Below are 21945 nucleotides of genomic sequence, written 5' to 3'. Positions count from 1 at the left end.
TAAGCTTCTCTCTAGAAACACAAGGCACAACTCAAGATTCCTGTTTCCTAAAGAGGATTTTCTATGCAGTTTAGAATAACTAGCTGTGTGTAGAATAATGTGCTTGCAGTGTATGTTTTATCTGAAAGCAAGGTATAGAAGTACCTAAAGCCATGCCATGTAACAGTGGGGTTGAATTCAGATGTTGTAATGGGTGATTACACAACTTTGGGAATTTCAATGCTGAGCTGCTTTTATCACTTTATTTCTTGCAGCTTGATTTTGAAGGGTCCCTTTCACCAGTTATTGCTCCAAAGAAGGCCAGGCCATCAGAAACAGGGTCAGATGAAGTAAGGAATGGCTCTTTCTTACAAATAAGTGGCAGGGATGGGGGAGTGGTATTTGTTTTGTTGGGTTTTTAAAGGCAAAGCAGAGGAAACACCCTCTGAATATTGTATTTCATCTGAGATTGCAAACCTTTGGGGGAAGAAAAGTTATTTTGCCTGTGCAGTGGTTGCATCATGCGACCCATCAGGGTTCTCTCTCCTAGAGAAGTAGGTTGGACTCAGGAGTGGATTTGATACGGATCACAAAGCAATCCCAGATAGGCTCCTGACAATGCCACACTTCTAGATGCTTGTTCATCCCTTTCAAATGAAGTTCTTGCTCCCCTGGCTACTCAGCACCCTTAGCAGGTTAGGAACATCAGATTAGATGCGTCACGGACTGCACTGGTTCTCACCGAACTTGGTGGAGTGTTTAAGAGCAATTCGCTGAGCTCTGCCTAGCAGGAAGAGGAAGGTTTGGCTTTAGGAAAGTGAGGCTTCCCATCATCCCATCCTAAGAGGCCTATGAGCTATGGTGGTCCAGTTGTGCTGTGAGCTTTTTGTGGGTTGACAGCTCGGTGAGCCCCTGGGGTTACAGATTATGGTTTGTGTGGAACAAAGATGGGGATCTAATGCCTGATGTGCTGTGGCAGGGGAGGTGCAAAGCAGGCTGGGAGCACTAGGTGAGTGGGGTAAATACTCGGTGAGGTCTCATGCACAGGATATTGGTGCAAGGAAGGTACTTTCTTTTGTTCTTCTAAATACAAGGTTTTGATTCTTCTATACATAACAGAGCAGGGAGGGATGATACTTAGCAGTTGAATCTGTGGGTCTGTGCAGCACATTTACCGTACAGCATCACATTTGTATTGGTTTATGGGGAGAAAAACTCCACTTTAACAGTGCTTTGGAGTTGTCCTCCTGGAAGGTTATGTTAACTATGGAACCTCTGCCTCTCTCCTGTTTGTTTGGTCTAGGACTGGGAGTATCTCCTGAGCTCTGACTACCATAGGAATTTCGAGTCTCATCCTGTTGCCAAAGCTTTGCGACTGGACCCTCTGGAAGCTTTGGCCTCAAAGGATGACTTTTCACAGAGCCTTAGTTTGGATTCCTCAACCCTCCTTTTCACCCACATTCCTGCTATTTTCTTTGTTCTTCATCTCATCTACGAGGAGCTCAAACTGAACAGTCTAATGGGAGAAGGAATCCGTTCACTTGTTGTTCTTCTGGTCCAGCTGGCCAGGTATGTCCAACTGACAAACTGCGGCTCTTATATATCATGCAGTGTCTCTTGATGGTTATTTTTATGGGGAATTTGGGGATTGCCCTGAGTAGAGCAGGCTTTCTGTGGATCCGAAAAAAATGAATGCTTAAAACCTTACCCTGGTGCTGAAAGGGTTGGCCTGTCCTCTGGTCTGTCATGCCAAAGAGCAGCAAGTCTGAAATAAGCCTGTGTCTCTTTTGAGGCTGGCAGCTGTTACATGCATTCATGTCTTGCAGATAACCCAGCACAGTGTCTATCTACTCAATAGATGTCACAGCAACTCAAGAAGGTGGAGGGTGGTTTTGTCCCCTCTGATGTCATTCACCTCTTTCTCATTCTAGGGACTTAAAACTTGAAGCTTATATAGATTATTACTACAGAGACTATCCAGCCCTTGTAAAAACCTCCAGACAGACTTGTGTAATTGATCAAGGTGAGTTGAAGGCTTTGCAAAGCTGGATATTCAGTGATAATGATGTGCAAATGCAGTGATGATGATGTGCAAACTATCCGTGCTGCTGAGCACCTCGGTAACTGTTCCCTTTAAAGCTGGTCAGGACTTAATCCCAACATGCAAAGCTGTGCTCATAGTGCTGAGGTTGTTCCTTTGTTTTTCATACCCTCCTAAGAAGCCTGGGAGGAAATTAACACAGTATAGCTGGTGCTCTTCACAGAACAAGGACTTGGGAGGGGGGTGATGGTTTCATCTTGGATGGCTGAGAAACCTCAGCAGACTGGGGAAAGCCTGGCAGTGAGATGTGCCTCTTGTGGGAAGTGTTGCTGGGCTGGCAGGCTCTTGGGTTATGGTTCATAAACACTAAATCAGAGCTAAAACCACACAACTTAAAGTTTAAGTAAGGTCATAGATTGTCCACGTCCCTGTTTAGTGTCCTACCAGCTGACACTTACTAGTCATGTAAGAGAAGCTGTTTCTCCTGACTCCCTAAAAGTAATCTCATAGCAATCCTCAGGCTTCGCTACTCCTGTTTGTAGTCAAGGAAGGCAAGGAAGTTATAGGTGGGTTGTCCTCTCACTTAAGCAATTTAATGTTGTTGAATTACAAGACTGTTCCAGTGAGGTTTGGGGAATTATTCCATGCTTATTCCTTTCATTGCAGGCTGGGATAATTTTTGTTCTGTAAAGACAGTTTGGTGTCTCACGTTTTCATCACTGTCTAGCTGTGAACTCCCATCTAACAGGAGGGATGCGATCTGTAACCTTTGGGGAAATACTGTCTTTTTGTTGTTAAAAGCAACACTGTAGGGTTTGCTTAGGGAATGGTGCAGGGTTGTTGTGCATTCACCATGAACTCAGTGCCATGTCTGTTCATATGATTAAGTCCAAACAGGTTTCATGCACCAGCCCGTGTTTTTCTCTGCTGAGCCTCCAAGTATCTTTGAGTGGCTGAGTTCCTGTCTGAAGGGAGAAGGAGTGCAGCCTTACCCCTACTTACCAGGGATCTGTGAGAGGAGCAAACTGGTGGTACTGGTATGTACCTTGGTAAAAAGGATGTTTTATTCTGTCAGCATAGCAGCTCTGTGGCCAGGGTTTGCTTCCTGTGAGTGGAGCATCCCCAGTGGGAAGTCAAACAACAAAGGGTTTAATGGTGGTGTGTGGAGCAATGGGGCCATGCTGGAGGAGTATTGAGCCTGTGATCATTAACTGCTGTAGCTATACTGTTGGAGACTTAAAATCATGGCATCATGGAATGGATTGTGTTGGAAAGGACCTTAAAGCTCATCCAGCTCCAACCCTGCCACGGGCAGGGACACCTTCCACTAGAGCAGGTTGCTCCAAGCCCCTGTGTCCAACCTGGCCTTGAACACTGCCAGGGATGGGGCATTCTTAAGCATCTCCAAGTGTTGTTGCTCCATACTAAGACTCTGCCTGCACGAAATCCTCTTGAGCATCCCCTGGATATAGCAAACAGTGCAGAATCATTCTCTCCTCAGGGAAAATAACATTTATTTAGCAGAAAGAAATTTCTGTGAGTCCCTTCTTTTATTACTTCAATATTACTTGTGAATGCTCCATCCCTGGCAGTGTTCAAGGCCAGGTTGGATGGAGTCTTGGGTGACATGGTTTAGTGCGAGGTGTCCCTGCCCATGGCAGGGGGTTGGAACTAGATGATCTTCAGGTCCTTTCCAACCCAAACTATTCTATGATTCTATGACTACTGAAGGGTGTGGATGGGTTTTAGCAGGTGGGAGGAGGTATTTGAGGCTGGGAAGGGGAGCTCATGAGCAGCCCGTGCTTCACTGCTTATGTTTTTTTGTGGTTTGCAGTAGTGGCATGTGCAGAGTAATACTGTAACTCCAGGTTAACTGTAACTTGTGAGTGAGAATTTCCCTGCTCGCTTCTTGGGCATGTATCAACATAAATACTGGGTCGCATGAGTAGTTACTAGTGCTGATGTTATCTCCTGGGCAGCCTCCCTCGTTATTCACAAAGTATTTGTGGAGGAAGCCTGCCAGGACAGGGTTTGGGGCTGAGGTGTTGAGCCTGAGGTGCCTGAAGAGGAAAAACAGGGAGGAGAGACTCTGCTCTCACCAGGTGTCCAGGATGAGCTGCAGAGTCTCTGATGGGAGCTGCCAGGAGCAGCCTGTCCCCTGCTGCAGAGTGTGGAGGGTTGAAGCAGCAGCACTGGGGCAGTTTAAAGTGCTGGCTAAGACAGCTGAGGTGGACCCTGCTTGGAGTGGGGAGCAACTTCCCGCTTGGAGCCTTCACAAAGTAGCCAATATTCAAGATGTGGAGGAAACAGAGTGGAAAATGGTGTCTGTAGATGATATATTTCAGAAGAGAAATTAGATGATACGTGAGAACCCTGGGAAAGATGACCAGGAGCAGGTTTTTCTCTTCAGAAGATCTTTCTACCTTTGAAACAATTATCAGGGAACATTCAGCTGATTGTTCCAGGATGTGTTTTCTCCAAACTCCAAGATAAAAATCTGAAACATAAAAGTTGACTCGTTCGGTTGTTTCAGTCTCCCTTTGCTAACAGTGTTTTCACAACAAACCCATCCCTCTGGGTAAGCTACTAAAGTTATCTTCTGCCTGTTTGGGCACTAAGTGACTGTATTATGATGTCTCTTTCCTATCCAGAGTGTGGCTCTGTATATACTTGGGGATGAGAGCGCTGTGTCTAATGAAGCCTCCCATTATTTGTACAAGATTACATCAGGTAATGATGCTTTGAGCCATGCTGCTATCTGCTGGTGCTATCTTGTGCTTGTTATGTGCTGTCCTTTTGCTTGGGGGATGTGGAATTAATGTGGCCTTGTCTTTCCTAGGCCAACGAAAGCAGCAAATAGAACAGGATGACAATAGGTATGAGGCTTTTTAGTTTTTAAACTCATGAAGTTTTGACTTTCTGCTGACTTTTGGACTTGCTTTCATTAGCTTCTCCTTTATTTCACAGATGCAGTTTCAGACACAGCACATCTGTTTCCAGCCTGGCTGAGAAGTTAGTTATTTGGATGACTAATGTTGGTAAGAGCAGCTTCTATCATTGTGCAAAATGGTACAATCGTAAGGAATAGCCTTGTGCTTGCACAATATGAAATACTCTTTATCTACCTTTGATAAAAGCTTATTTTTCCCTTGTTATTAAGGTTTCACCCTAAGAGATCTGGAGTCTCTCCCCTTTGGGGTAGCTCTTCCCATCAGAGATGCAATATATTACTGCAGAGAGCAGCCTGCCTCAGACTGGCCTGAAGCTGTTTGTCTCTTGATCGGGCGCCAGGATCTGTCCAAGCAGGCGTGTGAAGGGAACCTGCAGAAGGGTAAATCTGTGAGTATGGGCACCAGGGGATTTCACAACACTGGGCTGTGGGCAGAGCACTGTTCCCCACCATCTGCTGATGCTCAGGGCATCAGAAGGTGCAGATTCGAGGTTGAGGGCAACGCTTACACACATGGGAGGGTTTCAGTATAAAACCAGCATCCGGCACAGGAAGGCCACATGCATAGCTGTGGAAACTGTCAATGTAAAGCAGATTTTCAACTTCATTTAGACATGATGCTCAAAAGCTTTGCCTACAGAGCTGTTTGATTGCTGCTGTAAGTCCTCCTCCTCCTCTGCAAAACAGCTGTCCCTTTGAGAGGTGTTAGGGAGGTTTTGGTACTCTGTCCAGAGACAAAAGAGCAAAGCACAGGGAATCAGAGAATCAGCCAGGTTGGAAAAGCCCTTTAAGCTCATCCAGTCCAACCATTGCCCAGCACTGCCAAGGCCACCACTAACCCGTGGCACTGAGGCCTCGGCTACACGGGGTGTGAACACTTGCAGGGACGGTGACTCCAGCCCTGCCCTGGGCAGCCTGTTCCAATGCCTGAGCACCCTCTGGGGAAGGAATTGTTCATCATCTCCATCTGAACCTGCCCTGGGGCAGCTTGAGGCCGTTTCCTCTTGTCCTAAGTGGGTATTTATCAGTCTGGCTCCTTCTTGGGTTGACATCTCCCTCTCCTCTGGAAGAAATTGATTGCTTTCTGAAACACACTTTTCATATTTCTCCTCAGAAGGGGTTTACTTATATGGATCCTGAAGTATAATGAAAAAAAACTGTGGTGTTTTTCTCTTAAACATTTTTCTTCTGATGGTGGGAATCGCTGGAATCTCAGAGTTGTAGCTCACTGAAGTGTTGAGGACGCTGAAAGCTGGCTGGTGGCACGCATAAAACCACTTTAATAGTAGCAAATCCTCTGTAGCCTATGGTCAAGAAGAGGGATTTGTAGTCCCAAGTACCTCTTGGTCAAGATCCTTTTTGCTGTCTTAATTTTAACATCACTTCCAAAGCTGTCCCAATTCTTTATATCAGAGGCTTCATGACTAATTACCCAGCAAAAAGTTAATCCATCGAGCAGAAAGTAAAGGAACTCCATGTTCAAATCTGTGTCCCACCACCCATTAAAACCCCATTTTGTTTTCTGCTGGTGAGGTTTTGCCCAACTGTAACAGTACTGAGTCTTCAAGTGGTGATAAATTGATTTTATCACTTACTTTATAACAATGCCTCGAATGTGTGTTACCTTAAAAGGAGAAAATGAGCTTCAAACACCAAATTGTTTGTCATTTCTCAGGAGGGCAGGGTGGAGTTTCCTGTTTCAGAACGGACGCTGCCTCTATGGGTGGTGCAGTTCTCTATTGAGATCTGGGGGGGGATTTATCAGAAGAAATTGGGTTTCATTCATCAGCTGTTCATTTACTTGTGCTCGGTGTCATGTGTTACCAGGGAGCCTTAGGAAGAGCCTGGCTTTGATCTGGTCTCTGTGATTCTGTGTCTTTTCAGCTTGCTGAAGTTGTGAGGTACAGAATAGGAAAAATGACCAGTTTAGGGAGAGGTGTGTGGGCTTTGTTCCCAGTTCTGTCATTCCAATATTTCTCAGTGCTTGCCTTGTTGTTTTTCACATTAATCTCCCATTCATGATAGATAGAAAAGAAAGAGGAATATACTGACCCACCTTAGGGTCAATGTCCAGATTATTTTGTCAGACCATAAGGAAACTATATTCAGGAAAGCTTATTTCTGCAGAACTCTAAAATTAAAATGAATCACAGAATCCCAGCCTGGTTTGGGTTGGAAGGGACCTTAAAGCTCATCCAGCTCCAACCCCCTGCCACGGGCAGGGACACCTTCCACTAGAGCAGGTTGCTCCAGGCCCCTGTGTCCAACCTGGCCTTGAACACTGCCAGGGATGGGGCATTTACCTATTCTTTGGGCAGCCCATTCCAGGGCCTCACCACCTTCACAGTGAACTTTTCCTTATGATGCTTCATGCACAGTGACAGCCTTGTCTGAAGCAAGTGTAGGGCAAGCAGATTGTGGACAGACTCTGTTGCATCCTATGCTGTTCTTGTCCTGTGTGTCGCTTGTGTGATGTGAATAAACAGTGTTGGACTTGATCTTAAAGGTCTTTTCCAACCTGGAGGTCAGAGTCTTAAACAAGGATTTTGTAAATCTTGCCTAGAAAAAGGGCTTTTCCACAGTGCTTCTAAGCTATGAAGTGCTTCAGGATTTTTCTGGTCATGTAGCTCTGGTGTGGAGGTTCAAAACCATTCTGGTACTGTGGTGAAACCCAGCTTGGCCAACAGCAACAGGCATTTGGAATTCACTGCTATGCAGGATGACTTTATTTTAGTAGGAAGCTTGGTTTTCCCAAGGTTGCTGCGGGAGGAAATAAAAATTAAAGCTCTGATTCGTGAAAACATCAATGATTAATAAAATAACACAGGTTTCTGAACAGAACAAGTTGAGGGTCGGTGGGTACTGGCACTTCTAAAAGCAGATTGCCACCATGGGGCTGTGTCTGGAGTTTAACCTCTGTTTAATACACATCAAAATGCTCATCTGGGTTCTGTTTCTCACTGCTGAACTTTGAGAAAACAACACGTTTTCATAACCATCATAGCTAATAATTGTGTAGGCAGGAGGGGAAAGCCCTTTCCTACCACTGCTCTCAAACAAGAAATAGTGTAGAAAGAGAGAGAACTATTTGCTATGTCACCTCTTCAAGCTCTCGCTTGTCAGTCCTTGCTCAACAGCTACATCTTGTAGCAGAACACTTGAGATGTCATCTCCTGTCTTGATAGTTACTTATCTCCTGTAGATGTGCAAAAATACTTGATTACAGTGCTCAGAAATTCTCTATCAATGTCCATTGTATTTACAGCCCCATCCCAATGCAGGTTCCTGTGCTGGGTGCATTCAGGTTGTGGTGCTGGTATTTGCTTTCTGACAGTTACCAACACCCATGTGCACTACCAGCAACAACTTCTTCCCTTCCTCTTTCCCTTGCAGTCTGTTGGCCCAGTGCTGTCCTCGGATATTCCCTCTGGAACTGAATCAGAAGAGGATGAGGATGGCATGAACGACATGAATGAGGAGGTGATGTCCCTGATCTGGAGTGAGGATTTGAGAGTGCAGGAAGTGCGCAGGCTCCTGCAGAGCGCCCGTCCCGTACGTGTCAATGTAGTGCAGATGCCAGAAGCCAGTGACCATGAATACATAGAAGAGAAAGAAAACAGGTAAAGAACTCCCTCTACTTCTGTCTTGTTAGTGTTTCACTCAGGTGAGAAATGGTGTGAATATCGTTGTTGGCTTAAAGTTATGCCTAATCACACAGTGCAATGTGGTTTAGTCTGGACTGAACATTAAAGTAGGCAGGCCTGAGTGAAGGACACAGAGAAGAGGGCTTGATTTCATAATCTGAGTCTTTGAGGCTCAGTCTTCATCAAAACTCTGCTGTATTTGAGTTGGAAGGCTCTTGGGATTGGAGCAGGATATGGAAGGACTCATAGTTTGAACCCCAAACAGCATGTTGAGCTCAGTTAGGGTTTGATGGGAGATTGTAGCATCTTTTCCTCGCCTAAAAAGGTTGAAATATAAGCAGGGCCTACGCTGTAGAGAAAATGCCTCTGTAGAGAACAAAGCATCATCCATCCCCTGCCTGAAACTGGAGAGCCCTTTGCTCAGGGCTGATCTTAGGTCTTAGCAAGCCTTGGGTCAGGGGACCTAATTCATTCCACAGAAAGCAAATCCACTGTCCCATCCCTGTCTTTGTTGAAACCTCCTGTTGGAGCCATTCTATACCCAGTGGCTTTACAGTTATCCCCATCCTCCTTCTTTATGCGCTTATTTTGGGGGTATTGAAAGTATCTTCCTTAACAAACAAAAGCAAAGCAGAGTGCAGAACACCATTAACATGCAAAACACCCTACAGAAGTAGGAAGCTAAAGGAATGCATCAAACTACAAGCTGAGTAATCTAACAAGTCTAGAAAGTGTTTCCAGAGTAAATCACAGAGAGCTGTGGTCAGCATTCTTGGAAGCACATCATTAGTTCAGTACACAGGTTGTTACTAGATGTGAGCACCAGTCATAGCAGGATCCCACACAGCAGTCGGCTTGGTTTGCTTTCTCCTTTCACCTTGTTTCTGAGATGGCTGCTGAATTCTCCATAGCATAGATTTATTTAACCAGCATCTATCTTTAAGGGGAAGATAGTGGCAAGTTTCAACATGATGTCAGCTAAAGTATAGCTTTGAGATTCATCTTGTGAGGACTAAAGATTTGGTTCAGAAGTTTGGCCTGCTGAAAAAGGAAAGATAATGTTATCTAGCCAGGAAGAAAAATGGTCTGTCCAGTGCCTGTCGTCTGTAGGTTCAGTTTATATCATGTGTATGGAAAATTTTCCATATTAAGCAGTTGGCTTGGTCTTGCTTTCATCTCCCTAACAGGTTGTTGCAGCTCTGCCAGCGAACCATGGCCCTACCTGTTGGAAGAGGGATGTTCACTTTGTTCTCATACCATCCTGTTCCAACAGAGCAGCTGCCCATCCCGAAGCTGAATCTAACGGGTATGTTGGTCAGTGGTTTAGAATCGTGGAGTGGTTTGGGTTGAAGGGACCTTAAAGCTCCTCCAGCTCCAACCCCCTGCCACGGGCAGGGACACCTTCCACTAGAGCAGGTTGCTCCAAGCCCCTGTGTCCAACCTGGCCTTGAACACTGCCAGGGATGGGGCAGCCACAGCTTCTCTGGGCACCCTGTGCCAGCGCCTCAGCAGTTTTCTTCCAGAGAAATTCATTATTTAACAGAATGTGATGGAGTTTATCCCATTTCTTTCTGAACCTCTTGTAATTTTTGTAGTATGTTTCTACAAAGAGTTTCATTGCTTAAGTGTGCTTTTTGTGAAGAAGTAGCTCCTCTTGGTTTTGAATCTGCCACCTTCCAGTTTCTTCTCCTGGAATGGTCAAGGCCAGTGTTATTATCAAACACTGAGATGTTGTGTCGGGTACATTCTGAGAAGCAGAGAGAAGTGAAGCAGCTGGTCAGTGTTGGGGTCATACAGGACACAGATACTGCAAAGTCATAGAATCATAGATTCAACCAGGTTGGAAAAGACCTTGAAGATCATCAAGTCCAACCATCACCCCAGTAATAACGTAACCATTACGTTACTCCATGTTTACTTGCTGTGCTGTGCTTCTGTCTTCTGACATGCCTGAAGATACTGAGGCTGTCTCAGATCAGAACTGGTACCTCACATGCTGTCAGTGTTCACTCCCTTGGCACCCTCCTGAAGCTGAAAGCAGTTTCTGAAGCAGTGTGGCTTTACCTGCCTGTTTTACTGGTTCTCTCACTGGCAGGCCGTGCTCCTCCCAGGAACACCACTGTGGACCTGAACAGTGGCAACATCGATGTGCCTCCTAACATGGCCTGCTGGGCCAGCTTTCACAACGGGGTGGCTGCTGGCCTGAAGATAGCACCTGCCTCCCAGATAGACTCTGCTTGGATTGTCTACAACAAGCCCAAAATTGCTGAACTAGCAAATGAGTACGCTGGCTTCCTCATGGCTCTGGGGCTCAACGGGCATCTCACAAAGCTTGCCACGCTCAACATACACGACTACTTAACTAAGGTGAGCCCTCCTTCAGAAAAAACAGAGAAATACCTGTAGGACTTGAATTCTTTAAAGAAAACAAGAAAGAAAAGTCAGCAGATGTCTTTGAAACACTGAGTTGGAAGATTCCTGGTGCAGGAGAATATGAGAGTTGCTTCATTCATGTCAGTAGTGCAGGACTTCATTTCTGTTTGAAAGATTTTCAACAGTTTTGTCACTAAATCATATAATCCCAGAATGGTTTGGGTTGGAAAGGACCTTAAGATCATCTAGTTCCAACTCCCTGCCATGGCCAGGGACACGTCACACTAGGCCATGTCACCCAAGCCCCTGTGTCCAACCTGGCCTTGAACACTGCCAGGGATGGGGCAGCCACAGCTTCTCTGGGAAAAGTCTGTGCCAGCGCCTCAGCACCCTCACAGGGAAGAGCTTCTGCCTTATGTCCAACCTGAACTTCCCCTGTTTCAGTTTGAACCCATCACCCCTTGTCCTATCACTACAGTCCCTGATGAAGAGTCCCTCTCCAGCATCCTTGTAGCCCCCTTCAGACACTGGAAGCTGCTCTGAGGTCTCCACGCAGCTTCTCTTCTCCAGGCTCAACAGCCCCAATGTTCTCAGCCTGTCTCCATACGGGAGGTGCTGCAGCCCCTGATCATCCTTGTGGCCTCCTCCGGACGTGCTCCAACAGCTCCATGTCCTTCTTGTGTTGGGGACTCCAGCACTGCACACAGTGCTGCAAGTGGGGGCTCACCAGAGCAGAGGGGCAGGATCACCTCCTTCACCTCATTGTGCACAGCTCACTGGGATAGGTGAATGAGACACTGGGACGAGTGTTTTCCCTTTGCTGAACACTTCTGATCTCTTTGGCTGTTGCTCTTTGTTTCCTTTCTCAGGGCCATGAGATGACAAGCATTGGACTGTTGCTTGGCGTGTCGGCCGCCAAGTTGGGCACAATGGACATGGCCATTACGCGCCTCCTGAGCATCCACATACCTGCCCTGCTGCCACCAACCTCCACAGAGCTGGATGTCCCCCACAACGTGCAGGTGGCTGCTGTCATAGGAATAGGCCTTGTCTATCAGGGCACTGCGCACAGGCACACAGCTGAGGTTCTGCTGGCTGAAATAGGTACGTGCTGGCACTGGAAGAAATGGGGAGGGCATTGGGAGATTCACAACGTGTGAATGATCTGCACAGTGCATCAGGGACATGAGCATTTTAACTGTGCATCTCCCACCCCAGTATTCATTTTCCAAACCTCATCTTCTGTTTCCAGAGGAACAGAAGTTATTGTGGACCATGTGCTTGTATAGCATAGAACAACCACTGAATTTAGTAGAAGAGACGTGGCAGCGTCATTGCTGGACTTAGATCCTTTTTGCATCTGGAAATCTTGTCTGATCAGAGCTGATCTGGGGTTGCCAGCTACTTGGTAAAAGGAGATCTGTAACTACACATTCCTGCTGTCCCAGGTGCCATTCTGCAGAGGTCCTGACCCCCTGCAGCTTTGGAGCAGATGTTGCACACTGTATATCCAATGCATCTGATGCTCCCCAGACATTCGTTGTTTCTCACATCTGTCCATGACCCCCCTGTAGAAACCAGAGGTGAAGGCACTGGGTGGGGGGAAAAGTGCTTTCCTCTTGCAAAGACAAGCCCTTTTGGCTCACTAGGGTGGTGGAAGTACAGCCATCACGTGCTGAGGTCTGTTCTGAATTTCGCTTAAGGCTTTCTGAACAGTGGCCTTTAAAAGTTGATTCTGAACAATCTGATCTGAGCTGTGTCCTCATTCTGTGCGTAGTTTTTCTGATTTTATTTGTAAGTTAAGCTGGTCATTTAATCGGTGCAATCTTTTCTGGCAGCAGCTAGACATAACAGCAACTTGTACTGCTTCTGGAGGGGTTTGCCATTTGGTGATAGGTGGGTTAAGTGACAGTCACTTGTAATTCCACTGAGAACTTTGCTGCCTTTATTGGGAAGGGACAGATGTTTTTGCTCATTTCATTAGGAATATAGAGCTTAATTCCTCTATATTGTTACTATATGGTTACATCTAACTATTACTTAGCTGGAACTTTAGAAGATGGATTTCAGTGGTTTGTGTTCTCCCAGGACGTCCCCCTGGGACCAGAAATGGAGTACTGCACAGACAGAGAGTCCTATTCCCCTCGCAATCTGGGCTAGCCTTAGGCATGGTTTGCCTGGGGTAAGTGTCTCTCAATTGCAACTGCAGTTAATAGAAGAATCATTACATATTGAGGTGGGGGGGATAAGAGCCGATTCATCCTTGACTTCCAACTGCTTTGGGCCCAAAGCAATTTTTTCACTCATATAGGAAGGCACTTCCATATTAATTCTTCTCCTCCTCTTCATCCCTTAGCATGGAAGCAATCTGATAGGCATGTCAGACCTCAACCGTTCCCGGAGGCAGCTTTACCAAGTACATGGTTGGGGGTCACAGGAGATTCCAGGCAGGAATGCACAGGGAGAAGCACAAGTCTCCCAGTTATCAAATCAAGGTATGTGTTGATTTTTGCACATGTAAGCTGAAGACAGCAGTAGTTAGAAGTCTGAGAGGTGTGATTCTGCACAAACTGACTGTGTATCCACATCAAGTGCAGTGATGCTCTGAAAGCATGTGTTGTGTTTTCACAGGAGGGAGACACCATAAATGTGGATGTTACTTGTCCTGGTGCCACACTTGCCCTTGCTATGATCTACCTAAAGACTAACAACAGGTATGAACCTTGGAATTGCTCAGACACGTGGCAGTAAGCTGTGACAGCAGTGTAACCTGCTGTCATGTTGGCTCTGCTTTGTGAGACGTGCTCAGTTTTTGTGCGTTGCTGAAGTATGATGTGGAAAACCCAAATTCCTTACTGTGCTCTGCAGATCCATTGCTGACTGGCTTCAAGCACAGACACCATTGTATTTACTGGACTTTGTAAAACCAGAGTTCCTTTTACTGAGGGTAAGATTTTTCTTCTGTTTCATTTCTCAGTCTACATAATGATACAAAAACTCTATTACTTGGGGTTTTAATCCAGCCACATCCCAGAATCCTTTGATAGCTGGTACCCCTGTTGCTTGCCAGCCAAACTCATACCTTCACTGTCAGCTTGTAGTAAGCTGCTTGTCATGCAGCACTAGAGACAGAATATATTGAGGAATTATTTGAATGATACATTTTATGTGGAATGTTAAATGTTTAATAAGTTTTTATTGCTTTTCCCATTATTTAGTAATTAATTTCACAGATAAAATGTAAGTTAGGCCTCAGCATCTAAGTAGTGAATTTTCATCTCAGTTTACCACCTAAAGATAGAGACTTTATGATACAGGATTTGTTCTGTGGTTCTTTTTCCTGCAAGCAGAATTTGCATCTCTGAAAAGCTGCTTTGTCATTTCTGATAGGAAGGCTGAGAAACAGTGACAAGCTGCTAGTGGGTACCTGGATTGTCTGTTTGTGGATGCAATCAGTGCATTAAAAAATACCACTGATGTTTGTGTAGCTTTTTTTCCTTCCTTATTGTCTTTGGCTTTCTTTTAGACCTTGGCTCGGTGCCTGATCCTGTGGGATGACATCTTGCCCAACTCCAAGTGGGTTAATAGCAAACGTGCCTCAAGTAGGTATTTACATTTCATGTTTCATTCCAATTTTACATCTCACTGGGTGGTTCTGCATGTGAACGCTTCCATGGTCACATGAGCTGCACAGGAAAATGTACATTAATCCTGTTCACATGGCAGAGATGGGTGTTACATTGGATTCCTATGTCATTATGGGAGCACTGGGGCTCCCATCCCATCATCCTAAAAAGGAGAGGATGGAGGAGGGATGCAACCGTTGAAGACACAAAGTGATTCCAGGGAGAGAAAGGGTTTAGACTTATCTCCACATTGACCAAGCAAGAGAGAGGTGCAACATTGCTTCAAGGTTTCAGTTGAGCATTAGGAATAGCTTTTCAGCACTGATACTCTGAAATATGTTATATGGAATTTTAAAGACCAAATTAGATCAATATCTATCAGAAATAACAGGATGCTCATGGTCTGTGTGGCGTCTTGGAGGTCTCATTCATGGTCTGTTTTCTCTCTTTTTGAGTACATACTTAGCATTGTGCTGCTGACACAAATCTTGCCATTGTTTTACAAATCTTTAAGGGACTAAATCCAGAGCACTGGATCAGAAGCACAATGGAGCAATAGCATGTGGGGGGAAGAAAACCCAAACATATTTATATGCCTGTGAAACAGACCTGCTTTGTATCACTTATGAACCCTTGATGCCCAGTTTCAGTTAGTTAATCATTTTCTCTAGATTAATTTTTCTATCTCTTTTCATAGATCATAAGAGAGAACAGTATATCCCTTCAGGCAACAGAGCTGCCTTCCTCTGAAGACCTGAGTTTAGAAACCCTGGCGTAAGTAACATGGAAAAAGTTGTTCTGCAAAGTGCAGCTGAACTCTATAGAGATACCAGCAGGAAAACCCCTCTCCCTTGTTAGTTAGGGGATTTTACTCTGTTTCCTCTACATGATAAGTCTGTCTCTTCAATTTTTTTCCTCTTTTACTACTTCTGAAGGAGTTTGGGATGTGTATTCAGATGAGGACGAGAGAAGCATTGAGTCATTTCCTGTTTGTGTTGTCTCCTAGGCAAGCCCATGTCTACATCATTGCTGGAGCGTGTTTGTCACTGGGATTTCGATTTGCTGGGTCAGAAAACTTGGCAGCATTTAAGTGCTTGGTAAGAGGGTTTATTTTTCCCTTCACTTTCCATCGAGCTATAACTCATCTTTTAGGTCTATATTTAATATGCATTTCTCTTCTTTCCAGTACAAATATGCAACAGATTTCCTCAAGTGTTTGTCAGCACCAACAGCCTCAATAGTAAGTTCTTTCTAGCTTTCTCTCAGTGAAAAGGGGGAGGTTTTGCTGTGTAATGCACTTTGATAACCCTCACCAAAACCTTAATGGTAACAAACCCATCCCTTTTACTTCTCAATATTACTACAGAATGTGGCAGGGCTGTGAATCATTTTTAAGGGCTTTGCTGCTCTCTGCTCTCCCTCTCTCTGCAGAATGTGGGTTTTGAACTCTGGGGTAGAAACCAGTGTATTAAGCCAACCAGAAGCGTGTGTTTGACCGCAGAAGTGTAATAATGCTCTCCCTATTCTGCTTGAAGACAGGTCACTACAACCTAGAAACATGCTTGAGTGTCCTGCTGCTGGCTCTTGCGATGGTGATGGCTGGCTCTGGAAACCTGAAAGTCCTTCAGCTTTGCCGGTTCATGCACAAGAAGACGGGTGGAGAGATGAACTATGGGTTCCACCTGGCTCACCACATGGCTTTGGGGCTGCTCTTCCTGGGAGGAGGAAGGTAACTTCCCATTTCCAAAGACAAGGGTTTTATCTTTCACCTCTCCTGCAAAAGCTTTAGCAGTGGGCACTTCACTTGATTTTCTTCCAATACTGTCTGGATGCATAAAGACATAGAATCACAGAATCAACTAGGTTGGAAAAGACCTTTAAGATCATCAAGTCCAACCATCTTCTGTTGCAAATGAAAGTCCTGTTGTCTTCTAGATACTGCATCACTTAAATGCCATGGGAATGTTTCTGGCTTGTGGCTTGTGTTTATTTCCTACCACTACATGGTTATTTTGACTGCTGTAGGAACACATTTGTAAATGCTTTGCCTCTATGCCCTTCACTACTGTCCTTCCCTGGGACACCAAAATACTTTGAACGCCTCTGGCCAGTGTTTGTTAGCACAGAAACTAATAGGTAAATGTTCTTCTACAGATACTCACTGAGCACTTCCAACTCCTCCATTGCTGCTCTCCTCTGTGCTCTGTACCCGCACTTCCCGGTTCACAGCACGGACAATCGGTAAGGGTTTGCAAGGGTTCATGTTTCCTGCAGCTCAATCATCTTACAAAAGCTGTTATCTAGAGGCAGGTGATCTAGAATTTGTACCTACGTGCTCTGGAAATGAATATTTGGAGGTTTAAACAAAAAAAGAACTGGAAACCAGAAGAAATAAGTGAAGATACCAGGTGATGGTAGTGATCTTTGAGCAGTGGGGAGCTGCAAGCAGGTTTCCTGAGGGTCTAAGCTGTGCTCCTGTGACTTGGCTGTTCCAGTTTGCTCAGCTGAAAAGATTTTTCATGCAAGATCTGTCCATTTGTGACTCAGTCAGCTTTAGTTACAATTCATTAAGCCCTGTTCTGTTAGCTAACACATTAGAAAAGTACAAAACCTGCTGCATTACTCCAGACTTCCCTTTAGTTTCATCAACAGCTGGGTTTGGTTAGTGAGCTGTGTGTAGTTGGTGTTTGGGGATTATTCCCTGCCTGTTCTGCACAGAGCTGAATTCCTTGTTCCCACACACAGGTACCACCTTCAGGCTCTGCGTCACCTCTACGTGCTGGCAGCAGAACCGAGGCTCTTAACGCCCGTTGATGTGGATTCAAACACTCCTTGTTATGCACTGATAGAGGTGACATATAAGGTAAAGTATCTGGAGGAGTGAGGGCCTTTGAGAAGGTGTGGGAGACAACTGAAGGCTCTCTACCAAAGGCATGCTCTTCTCATTGTTGTGGCCAGCAGTCTTGGGTTTGTTTTCAAGTTGTGGTGGAGAGGAGCCAAACTCTGTGCATAGAAGGGTTGTGCTCAGCCCACTCACACCTTGTATGTGCTTTGATGTCGCCTTGAGAGCAGAATACAGGACAAGGAGAAGGCACCACAAAGTCTTCAAACAGTTGTGCAGTGAGTGACCCAGTATCCTCTTTCTGAGGAGGAAGGGCTTTCAAAGGCACAGAGGTGGTTGGAACCATCTCTGGTTTGAAAAGTCATCTCCTAATTCTGCTGAAATGGGCAACTTGGCGTTTATCCTTGGTGCTTGCATGATGTCTCTTTTGGGAAGGACTCCTTTCTGTGGGATTTCTTTTGTGGAGGCTCATGTGAGACAGATGATGCTCATAAAGGGACCAAAGAAAGGGATTCTGGGAGAAGAGGTGCAGCATGGATCCCTTGTGGTTCTGGCAAAGAGTTCTGCATGTTCAGGACATAGTTTATTACTCAAACCTTCAGATTTCAGTTGAAGTGTGCCTGACTTGCACAATGTTGTGTTGATACATTGATGGGAAATACCTTTAGTTTAGGCTTATGTTTCCTGACATAAAGGTAATGCTAAGTCATGTGTTTACTCAGAACTCAGGAACAGAAACTGACTGAATCTGCCAATGAAGTTGTTAAAAATGAGATGAAAGTTTTCTTTCTTTTCACACAAAAGTGAGCTTTACTAATGTGTGAACACTGGTGGTGTTTTGAAGGGCACGCAGTGGTATGCAGAAGCCACCGAGGAACTGATGGCACCCACGCTCCTTCCAGAGCTTCACTTACTGAAGCAGGTAAAGGAAGTCTCCCTTTTAATGAAGAACTTAATCACCCATGTTGTGTCACAAACAATGGAAGAACAGAGATTGAGTGACCTTTCTCTGATTCCCTGTCCAACCTTAGCCAGACTCTGGACAACGCTGTCCCATAGTAATGGCTCCAAAGACAATCCTGTGACTGTAGAGCACGTGTTAAATCATGCCACATGCTCCTCTTTGGTCTTTATCATAATGCTTTCAAGACCTGTTGTAGCAGGGAATTCCCTGTGCCAGCAAGCTTCACTGTAGGACAGCAAAACAAGGTGCTCTTCCTTCTGAGCTTTCTGGGTGGGCAGCACTGCAAAAGGGCATGTGCTCCTGTAAGGGCTGAAGAAGGACTGTAGGCTTGTGTAGAAAACTCTTTAAATTCATCATTCTGGTTATATCTAGTAACAGCAATGCTTCCATTGACAGATCAGGGTGAAGGGACCACGGTACTGGGAATTACTAATAGATCTAAGCAAGGGAACAAATCATCTGAAGTAAGTATTCTTTATAATACATTATACTACAATGCTTAACTGACTAATGACCTTGTAGTAGTAGTTTCTAATTCTTTTCTAAAGCCTCCTGTACTCGTGACACCTACAGTTCAGAAAGAAGTCTGGTTTTGATGGCTTCACTGTTGTGCATTTAACAGCACTTTAGGGTGAAGAAAGAAACTGCGTAGTTGGTTTCACCTATTGATGTGAATAACTCATGCAAAAACAGAGCAGGGGAAAACCTGATAGTAGAAACCGCAGCTATTGGGATTGAGCAGGACCAAAAACCCTCTTCAACTCATGCTTTTAGTTTGGTTTTGAGTTGATGTGATGTCATGTTTCCCAGACTGCTGTTACAGTTCAGTAACTGTTAATGCTTTGTGAAGTGCTGCTTTTCTCACGTGAAGTATACAAAGTGCTGCTGCTGCCTTTAACCTCTCTGTTTAAATGTGTGGCAACTGAAAAACAGAAGTCTTACCGGAATACACTATCTGTGGGTAACATCATTCTCATCTTTGCCCCTAACAGCCTACAGCATAACTTGTTGCTGTGAGTAGTGCTGAGAAGCCAGCTGCATCTTTCATCAATAACATGGGTTTTGTAGTTCATTCAAACGCCACTATTGAGATTGAATTAGGCACCACAATGCAGCATCGCTGGGTCCTGCCTTTAAAGATAAGAAGCAGGACTGATGTGGAGTGCAAGTTCCTCAGATCAGGAGGCACATATGGATTCATCTGCTGCACCAGAGCTGGCAGAAGCCAGCCTCGTTCTCATGGCTTCACGTTACCACACTTGAGTGCTTGTTTGTCCAGAAGAGCCTTCCTGTGCTGCCGCAGCAGAAACCAGCAGAGGTGACTGAAGAACTTGCTGCTTTTGGGACTTACCTATTCTCTGGGTCTCCAGCTGCTTTGAATCTGTCAGCTCTCATATGAGATGTTGTCCTCAGCCCTTTAGAGCAGTAGGGACCTGCCTGGCAGTGTTTTGGAGATAAACACATGTGTGAGAAATAATTTTCCTATCTTAGTACCTATGAATTGCTCTATATTACGTTAAGCAGTTTCAATACAGACAAGTTAGTTATTTTAAGGATGCCCAGTGACTAAAGTTCATGGTGCAACTGATACTCCAAATGAGGTAAACATGCAGCTGCTGGCAAGAGTGTAACTTTGAGCTGCTGCACACTTTTGTTCACAGGCTTGGCCAGGAATAGCAGGGCTTGTTGGCTTTCTGGTTTTGTGGGTTATTGGTTTGGTTTTTAATGAAGAAAGGACCATCACAGCACCTGTGGATACCAACTGGCATGGTTTTCCTTGGTGCTGGGAACTCATCCTAAGAGAGTCTACCAAGAACCTGCAATGGCTTCAGGAAGTTATATTCCTTGTATTAATAGGGCTCATTCCCTCCTTCATCACCGTTGCCTGTCATCCCATCACTGTTTGATGGCAGCTTGCCCTGCAGAGACCAAGTTTTCTGTGTGTACATGACTGAGGCAGGGTTTAAATAATTAGGATAAAGCCCATGTGGGAATATTGTGCTCTTGAGAGTTTCCCAGCACAAGAGGGACGTGAAGCTGCTGGAGTGAGCCCAGAGGAGGTCCCGGAGCTGCTGCGAGGGCTGGAGCAGCTCTGCTCTGGAGCCAGGCTGAGAGAGCTGGGCTGGGGCAGCCTGGAGAAGAGAAGGCTCCTGAAGGGGAGACCTTAGAGCAGCTCCAGTGCCTAAAGGGGCTCCAGGAAACCTGGAGAGGGCTTTGGACAAGGGCCTGGAGGGACAGGCCAAGGGGAATGGCTTTAACCTGCCAGAGGGAGACTGAGATGAGCTCTGAGGCAGAAGCTCTTCCCTGTGAGGGTGCTGAGGCGCTGGCACAGACTTTTCCCAGAGAAGCTGTGGCTGCCCCATCCCTGGCAGTGTTCAAGGCCAGGTTGGACACAGGGGCTTGGAGCAACCTGCTCTAGTGGAAGGTGTCCCTGCCCGTGGCAGGGGGCTGGAACTAGATGAGCTTTAAGGTCCCTTCCAACACAAACCACTCTGGGATTCTGTGATATTATTGCACCTGAACTGTTGGAGGTCACATTTCCTTCACTGTGTATGGGTAGTGATTTAAAGCAAGCACTGTTGCTATTGCAGATCAATTCTTTCCAAGGGTGGTGTCCTGTACGTGAAGCTGAGAGCAGGGCAGCTCTCCTACAAGGAGGACCCGATGGGCTGGCGCAGCCTCTTAGCACACAGAAAAGAAGAACAAAGTTGCGCGGGGGAGAGACTGTCACTCACCGCAACTCGGAAGCTCGGGCGTTCAAGGTATTGCTCCCAAACTGCTTTCCTGCCAGGAATGCTGCCTCTGGAAAGGCTGAGGCAAGCACAGCAGGTCCTGCTGTGTTCTGTATTTCCAGCCCTTGGCTCTGCCACATGGTCATGAGTAAGAAGTTACTTGCTTTGCTTGAGGGAAAGGAAGCGTGGTGGCTTTCGCAGAGCATGCGATGAGCTTGAGCTGAGAATGGATGTTTGCTGTGGGCAGACAGAACCATTGGACACGGTTTGCCCACAGTGTGCTTTATGTAGGTTCCAGTCTTGTCACTCGTGTACTGGGGAAGGAAGGACTGGGTAGAAATTGCTACTACATTTGTGCGGTAAACCCAGAACGTTCATTTTATGCCTGTGTTAATCTGTTCTTCAGCCAGAAGCAATTTCAGCTTTCACCTCTGATCCTGCTCTGTTTTCATTCGCCGATTACTTCTGCAAACCAACTGTGAACATGGGCCAGGTATGGTGCCTCCATGTGGACTCGCAGGGTTTCTTGCTTGCAGGAATAAAAGGTGGGGAAAACCTCTGTTAAACTGAGGAACAGAATTCAGTCCGTCAGGTTGTGGGGATGGGAATATTCTAAGGGATGTTTTGTAACACAAAGGGGTAAAACAGTGTGTAAAACAATACTTCTTGCTGGCATTTTTTATATCACAGTTGCTGCTAGTTGTATCCACCAGTTGTATTCATGCAGAATGTGTTTAACAAATACTGAAAGCCCTGTTCAGTGTCTTGAAGCATTTAGGTGCAGTCACTGTGGA

General features: G+C 45.6%; 1 protein-coding gene across 1 annotated transcript in view; it reads left to right on the top strand.

The window, feature by feature from the left end:
- ANAPC1 (anaphase promoting complex subunit 1) overlaps nt 1-21945 on the top strand; it is a 34479-nt gene that overhangs the window by 9842 nt on the left and 2692 nt on the right. The window contains 32 exon segments of the mRNA XM_030490507.1: nt 255-329; nt 1283-1548; nt 1911-2002; nt 2909-3057; nt 4672-4750; nt 4860-4896; nt 4988-5058; nt 5181-5359; nt 8364-8590; nt 9802-9920; nt 10710-10981; nt 11857-12091; nt 13076-13086; nt 13088-13129; nt 13132-13173; nt 13344-13403; nt 13405-13482; nt 13619-13701; nt 13856-13934; nt 14514-14576; nt 14578-14589; nt 15311-15387; nt 15620-15710; nt 15800-15853; nt 16149-16342; nt 16768-16854; nt 17359-17476; nt 18300-18377; nt 18816-18883; nt 21011-21108; nt 21141-21181; nt 21558-21644. Coding sequence (XP_030346367.1) covers nt 255-329; nt 1283-1548; nt 1911-2002; nt 2909-3057; nt 4672-4750; nt 4860-4896; nt 4988-5058; nt 5181-5359; nt 8364-8590; nt 9802-9920; nt 10710-10981; nt 11857-12091; nt 13076-13086; nt 13088-13129; nt 13132-13173; nt 13344-13403; nt 13405-13482; nt 13619-13701; nt 13856-13934; nt 14514-14576; nt 14578-14589; nt 15311-15387; nt 15620-15710; nt 15800-15853; nt 16149-16342; nt 16768-16854; nt 17359-17476; nt 18300-18377; nt 18816-18883; nt 21011-21108; nt 21141-21181; nt 21558-21644 — 3264 coding nt within the window.

This window comes from Strigops habroptila, chromosome 6 (genome assembly GCF_004027225.2).
Source record: "Strigops habroptila isolate Jane chromosome 6, bStrHab1.2.pri, whole genome shotgun sequence".
Lineage (NCBI taxonomy): Eukaryota > Metazoa > Chordata > Aves > Psittaciformes > Psittacidae > Strigops > Strigops habroptila.
This window is presented reverse-complemented; position numbering and strand designations above follow the sequence as displayed.